The sequence below is a fragment of the Carex rostrata genome, chromosome 18 (genome assembly GCF_964058835.1).
Source record: "Carex rostrata chromosome 18, lpCarRost1.2, whole genome shotgun sequence".
Lineage (NCBI taxonomy): Eukaryota > Viridiplantae > Streptophyta > Magnoliopsida > Poales > Cyperaceae > Carex > Carex rostrata.
In genome coordinates, this window is record NC_135935.1 from 3,271,324 (window position 1) to 3,278,550 (window position 7,227).

Sequence of the window (7,227 nt, forward strand, 5' to 3'; positions counted from 1 at the left end):
ATTCGGTTCTATTTTTAAAACTGAATTATAACTTTAATTTGCCTATTTCGATTCGGTTTCAACCGAACTGTGCTTATTTCGATTCGGTTTCAACCGAACTGAACCGATGAACACCGAGTAGGATGCGAATTCAACCGAAATCTGGGCCTAGCTCGGCCCGAGCCACCAGCTCGTTACTCCCGGATTAGTCTAATTTTATTACCATTATTATTTAATTACGAAAATCACTCCGGGTAGACCAAATCAACGGCTACAATCGTAGAAGATTTGGATTTTGGAGGACACAATTGGAGAGTACGGAGGGGAAAGTGTAGGAGAAATCCAGAACCAAACCCCGCTCATTCCTTTCCGGCTTCCCTTATCCTATTCAGTTCCATCCCTCTCTTATCTTTTTCTACCTCTACCAGAACTCAGAGAGATAGAGATGCCGACACTGAACCTGAGCACAAATGTGCCAGTTGATGCCGTGACTTCCTCGGATATACTGAAAGATTGCACCCGAGTCCTCGCCAAAATCATTGGCAAGCCCGAATCTGTGAGCTTTAAATTTATTAGACATTCTACTCTATCGCTGTACACTAATGAACTGTTGTTGTTTACATTGTGGTTTTATATCCGCGCAGCACAAATATAGAAACATTTAGAAATTATGAGACATCTATTTATCCTGGGTAGTATTTTCCTTGATAATGAGGCAGCTGCATGTTCCTTTTGTCTTTGTGGACAATGTGTTTGATGAAATGCCTCTTACGTATATTTTTTTTTTCTTAGCTAGTGCTATTTCTGTGCTAAGTGCTTCTTACCATTTTTCTGTCACAAGATATCAAGATCACAAGGACAGTTTGCAAGGGCAGTTAAAAGCCCCTAATTTCAAAATCCAAATCGGGGATTAAGCTTTCAATGTACTTAGCACAATTGTATGCTTTTCAAATGTGGCAGTATGTGATGATATCAATTAATGGAGGGGTACCAATGTCATTTGCGGGAAGTGAGGAACCTGCTGCTTACGGCGAAGTCATTTCCATAGGTGGTCTCGGGGCAGGTGTAAATGGGAAGCTGAGCTCAGCCCTAGCCGAAATTCTTGAATCTAAGCTTTCAATTGACAGTTCACGCTTTTACATCAAGTTCTACGATGTGCAGGTAATTCTGATTTCTTCTTTGGGTTCTTCTGTATATGTGCTATTGAATAGTTTTGGAGTAGCACCTACAGGTTGTGGTTTATTACATGTATGTGAACAAGCTTTGGGCAAATCACTTAATTGTTTGAAGTGCTGATGCACTGGTATACTATAATTTGAAAAAGCTGGCACCTAAGGACCTGGAACTGAATTGATCCTGCTAGGTATGGGCTGACATGATGGGTCAATAGGTTAGTTCTAGGCACGGATTTGTAAATCTGTAATGCCTGTTGGTTGGTTGGGGCAGTCCTAGCTCCGCCTCTGAACCTGTTTACTCTTATATGCCCAATGTTTATTAATTAATATATCAGTATGGATATCAGTTTGCAATCATTACTTGGATTAAACCATTCCGGTTAATTAAAGGGTCAGGTCTGCACAACTTTTCTTGAACTCTTGGCTAGTCAGGTCATGTCTGATCTGGTTGTCATACTTAAATAAAGATTGCTGATCTGACCCAATCCGTTGTGAGCTGTTGGTTGATGGAAGGGTATATTAGTTTGTAAATTTAATGAACTTTGCATTCCAGTTCTCCTTATAAAAAGGTGGTCTTGAGAAATATTCTCCCAACAACAGTTAGCTGTTTTCATATGCTAATATAACTAGTTTGATTTCATATAGTCACCCACAACTTAAATGAATCAAGTAGCGCACAGACCAGTAAGTCCAAGCTGGTAAAAATCTAACCATTGCAGTACCAAAGCCAGTGGCATACAATTGAATTGTTTGCATGTAACCTCAATCTGCAATTAGGCACTAAACAATCCAAGAAAAAGAAATACTGCAAGGAACCAGAACTTGTCGTACAAAGGAGGCCCATCTTGACATGATTTTCACCCGACCAACTGGTATTGGGCCTGGTATGGTTGTATTTAGTATGGTTCCAAATGGGCTGTTGGATCGGTACTTGTTAGGTGATCAAATATGAGTTTTGTCCTTTTGGTAGCAGCCTGCCAATCGAAACTTTAGCCATCTAGGTTTGACCAAATGATATTGAAATGCCCAAAACTTAGCTGTAACATTAATGCTTTCATTAATGGCCAAATTGCAAGTGTTGGATAAAATGATTTTAAAATACCTGTTCACTATATTACAGAGGTCGTATTTTGGCTTCAATGGTTCCACATTCTGAAATGCCAAGAGAACAACGTGGTGGAATCAAGATCATTGCAAATCATGTAACTATTTGTCAAATATGGATGCTAACTAAGGTCATAATTATGATGCTCTTTGATTTGTCTAGTGAAAGTTTTTCATGCAGTTGTTATTTTCTTGAGGTCCTTTTTAATGTGAGTGTGGCAAAAATCAAACACTTCTGTATCACATAAGAATTGTGCACTTAAAGTATTAAAAAAAACAAGTCATCTTTCAACATGAGTGCAGATGACTAAATAAACAATAAATGGAAACCTTTATGGCATCTCATATGTTAAGTTTAATTTTCTTTTTTATCATTAATAGTTGCAGCTTTGTAATCACTGGGGTTGTCCGACCTCTCCCTCCCTTCCCCTCCACCCTCTCTACAGTGGGAAAAATGGCACGGCGGAGCCGGCTCCGTCACAGAACGGCACGGCACGTGTTACTGTTCCGTGCCATGACTCGCGTGTCGCGTGCCGTGACCATCTCTTGACAGTTTGGTCACGGCACGGCACGTAATCACGCAAGTCACGTGTAATTAGGACCGTTAGGTCTTAATCAAATGGTGAATATTGAAGAAACTAACTTAAATTATGAAAAAATAGTTAAATGTGATAAATGTGACCAGTTATGTTTGAACTCGGCACGCAAATGATCACGGCACACGAGTCGCGCTTCTGGAAGTGAAGAGAGTAAAGTATGAAAGTGACTTCAAAAGTCAGCTTCTGTGAAGGTTTTTTCTAAAAATAAAAAATAAAAGAAAAGAGTGACTTCATAAGGACATGAATTTGAATTCTATGAGGCACACAACATGGATGTTAGAATTGTGATCCTGTGTCCTGACCTGTTTATTCTAAAATTTAGCAAAATAATAAAACTGCCAGGTTTTATGATTTAGACTTTACCAAAATCCTATAGACAATTTCTTTTCACTTTACGAAGCAGGAACTAGCAAATAACTTGTGCCCCGTCTCAACTCAAGGCATACTGTCTGACATTGTCAGATAAGTTTTTGCTGATTGTCAGAAATATGTATCTCTGTCTCTATCTCATGATCTAAGAGCTTTTGAATTGAGTAAAGAATTGTAACAGAGAAAGATAGAAGACAGGAAATGATTATTATTTCATTAGTCTGTCTTAGTATAAATGCATAGTTATATATCTAATTAGTGAGAAGGGCACAATGTATTAGATGAAAGACAGATTCAATGTATCAGTGTAAGAGGCTTAACCTTAATTAGTTAACGAGGCTTGACTGAACCTACCTATATTTCAATGTATCCTGCAATACCAAAGACATACTACTGAGATACGTTTGCCATGCTCACTGGAACCTTCATTTGCATGTTGGATTGTGCAAAGGGTTGCAATTACACTATGTCACGTACAAAATGTGAAAATTCAATTACAACTGCCTAGAATAATGAAACAAAAATCACAAATCTAATTTAAGAACAAGTGCATTTGCTACACATCACTACTGCTTCTCCAAAGCACTTGATCATCAATCTTGGACAAATTTTGATCATCCAATCTCTTCCACGTACTGATCAACTGCACCTGTCCCCATTCCTTTCCAGTTTTTCCCAATTGGACTGAAATGACCCTGCCTCTCCTAGGCCAGAAGGCTTTGCCATATGCATGGTAACCAAAACCACCTCCATAACAAAACCATATACCTCTGATATTACCGCAAAAATCATTAAGGTGGTCATGACCTAAAAAAACTGATTTTACATCGCCCATTTGGAGAAGGGAGGTTAATACGCCAGAATTTACGGTGGAACAGGTAACAGCCTCTTGATATGAACCAATATATCCCTTGTACCATAGGTCGCGTACCTCGGGTATTGGAATATGAAAAAATGCAAGTGCAGGAGCAGGAGAGATTTCCTGTTAAAATTTGATAGTTGGATAGTTGAAACAATTACACTAAATTTGAAATGTTCAATAGTATAATAGTTGGAGCACAAAAATTCAATAGTAGGATCATTAAAACAATTACAATAAACCCAGAAGACTTGATTAACCCAACCAAACCCAATTCATCCTCAATTCAATCTCAATTGTGCATTCAGTTTTAACAAGTTTATATTTTCAACCCTGAACCTCACTTTTGCAATTAAAGAAGCCAGTAATAAAGAGTACTATACAGGTGTCATATTGGCCAACAGAAACAGCACCAACCTCAGCTATTATTGTGCATTGCTTATAAGTTATAACTAAAAATGAGAAAAAATATTAATTGTAACTTGGGGGGCTATGAAAAATGAAAATGACCTGAAGCATTTGAGAAGTATTGTGAAGCCAACAGAGTTGCGAATCCTTAATCCAACTGTATGTCTTTTTCCCATTTACAACCTCTCTATCCCCACTATCCATGAGATACAGATTCAAAACACTCCTATTTACAAACCCAGACCCAAATGGCCCGTTAATATTAATATGGTAATTCCCGTATCCATTAATTACATAACCCTGCGGGTTGACTTGAGAAAGTGAATAATCCATTGAGGACATGAAATCCATTAATTCTAACCGAGTCATGGTTGATTCTTGATCATGATTGCCTAATATTGCAGCCCAAGGGATTTTATGCTCCTTAACGGGTTTGAATGCCTTTAGTAATGATTCAGGTGCATCAGTGGCACTTGCCCCAAATATATTGTCCCCTGATTATCACCCATGTAAATGTTAAAATCTTGACTTTGACCAAGTTAAAAAGTATAGTAGTAATGAAACTTGAGGTTAAAATCAACAGTTCCCACCTGTAAATACAATTAGGTCGGGATTCTCAGCAGCAATAAGCCGTTCCAAAAATTGGGTTGTGTTAAGATCTGAACAATACGATGCTTCAGCTGGTGGCACATCCCGGCATCTTGTCACAGCCCCGTTTCCATAATGCATATCTGCCACCTATTCTTTTCTCACACAATTAAGAAGAAACAAAATAAAAATAAACAAGAAATCTCGATTTGGATCAACCCGGTGGAGGAGCAGAGCCACTTTCATTCTATGGGGTCGAACACACACTGGGGCTCAATCATATAACTTTTTTATGTGAGTATGGGGTTCAATTTCACGGCACACACAGCATTTTACTTTAAACTATATAAATCATGTATAAGCATAGAAATTTTGAAAATGTGACCCCCATTTTCTCTTAATGGATCCCTACACTGGTGTGATGAACCATATGGTATATTCCGGTAAATGCTCATGCCAGCCTCAATTATATTTACTTAATTCAATACTCCAGTTTCCAACATTCAATGCCGGTCAATTCACTATACTGATCTTTCGATCTAACATACTAGGATTTACTTTCGATTTCTAAGCATAGAAATCTCCATCAAATTAGTCAATAAAGTTTATCGTATCAAGTACGAAGCATTCAATGTGTCAGAGAGGGAAGAAGCTGACCTGGAGGATCTTAAAGGAGCCGTCATGGCGGAAGCGGAGTGGCAGTTCTGGTAATTTCTTCACTCGGACAGGGGCGTTTAGCTCTACGAATGGCCTTAGCAGTATATTAGCGAGCATGAGAGAGGAGAGAAGAGAGAATAAGAACAGCCATGACCGTGCCAGGAAGGAGTTCACCATTCTCTCTCCCTAGTGGCGAGGCTAGGAATTCAATCAAGGGTAGGCAAGCATAACTATATAAATAGTTGTAAAAAAAAAAATTAACATAAATGAACATCAAAGGTTTCAACTAAGTCAAAAGTTTATAACAAATATTCTTTTACATATCAAAAAACAAGAAATATATCAATGCTACAAAATCAAGTCAATGGAGGGAACGTTCCTTTACGGTTACTTATTCAAAGAAAAAATTAGAGTTACCTAACAAATTGAATAAAGGGACTTTAAATCTTACAATATCTTACAATCTACCTCATCAAATAATTCGCTCATCATCTACCTCATCAAATAACTAAAGGGACTTTAAATCTTACAATCTTACAATATCTAATAACAAATTTAGGTATCGTCATAGATCTCATAGACTCATACCCAATAACCCAATAAGTAGACTCATACACAATTCTAATCATTCTAATCAGAGATTCTAAAATAAGAAATTGAATTCACTCATTCAAATCAGAACAATCAGAGATTCTAATCAATGCGTGCCAGTGAAACCAGAGATTTACTATTCCAAATTTGATAAAAAGTAATATTCAACAAGATATATTTATCATGTTAATTAAACAAATACTTGATAATAGAATGGCAAACTACAAAATTTTATTACAACTAACAGAAATTATACATGAACTTTTAGATTTTTTTGAAGCGAGAATGCGAATGTACATATTAAGAAGGCAAAAATTGCCAGATTATGTGTGCGAGACCAAATCTCCTCCTCACGATCACATGCCACCACATTTAATCGGAGTAAATCAATCATATAAAGATCACAAAGACATAAAGTACTAACGGAGGCAGGGCTGGTGGAGCGGTCGTGCGGAGGCGGCGCCGTGGCTGTTCTTCTATTCCTGAAGCCCGACGGTTCTTCCCTTCGCGGGCGCAGGTGGAGGGCTAGCGGAGGGCTTTTTTTTCCTCTTCTTTTCCTTCGTGCGGAGGGCTAGCGCAGACTAAGTTTTTCTTTGTTTTTTTTTTTCCTCTGCATTATTGGGTTTGGCCGTTTGGGCCTGGGGTAGGCAAGCCCAGTGAAAAAGTCCGATCTAAAGAAAAAATATATATATTTAGGATTAAGCAAGTGCCTACTCCTGTTACACATTGCCCTCGTCGCAGTCTCTCCCCCCTCTCGCTCCGAGAGACATTAAACAAACTAAAGCCGTCTTAGACCGGCCCGGACTCCGAATCGTCTAAGGTAAGTCAAATTTTAAGTATGGATCAAAACCATCCGATAGAATTCAGTTGGCCTGGGTCAGGTTAGAATTCACGGATA

At 38.3% G+C, this 7,227-nt stretch overlaps 2 protein-coding genes across 3 annotated transcripts; one reads left to right on the top strand and one right to left on the bottom strand.

The window, feature by feature from the left end:
* The first annotated feature begins 287 nt into the window (after positions 1–287).
* Positions 288–2,614, top strand: LOC144569831 (Tautomerase/MIF superfamily protein). Its single transcript, XM_078320306.1, has 4 exons — positions 288–535; positions 940–1,140; positions 2,275–2,315; positions 2,349–2,614. Exons 1-3 carry the CDS (start codon positions 425–427, stop codon positions 2,308–2,310), a joined length of 348 nt encoding a protein of 115 aa, XP_078176432.1. The 5' UTR covers positions 288–424; the 3' UTR covers positions 2,311–2,315; positions 2,349–2,614.
* A 1,022-nt stretch (positions 2,615–3,636) lies between these two features.
* Positions 3,637–6,894, bottom strand: PAP28 (purple acid phosphatase 28). Of its 2 annotated transcripts, XM_078320036.1 has the most exons (5): positions 6,754–6,894; positions 5,739–5,968; positions 5,084–5,231; positions 4,596–4,987; positions 3,637–4,208 (listed from the first exon to the last, which is right to left on the bottom strand). In XM_078320036.1, the coding sequence occupies exons 2-5, from the start codon at positions 5,913–5,915 to the stop codon at positions 3,783–3,785; spliced, it is 1,143 nt and encodes a 380-aa protein (XP_078176162.1). In that variant the 5' UTR covers positions 5,916–5,968; positions 6,754–6,894; the 3' UTR covers positions 3,637–3,782. The 2 variants fall into 2 exon arrangements, with proteins under 2 accessions (XP_078176162.1, XP_078176163.1); XM_078320037.1 differs by lacking the exon at positions 6,754–6,894 and having other exon boundaries at positions 5,084–5,236; positions 5,739–5,920.
* Between the last annotated feature and the right edge of the window lie 333 nt (positions 6,895–7,227).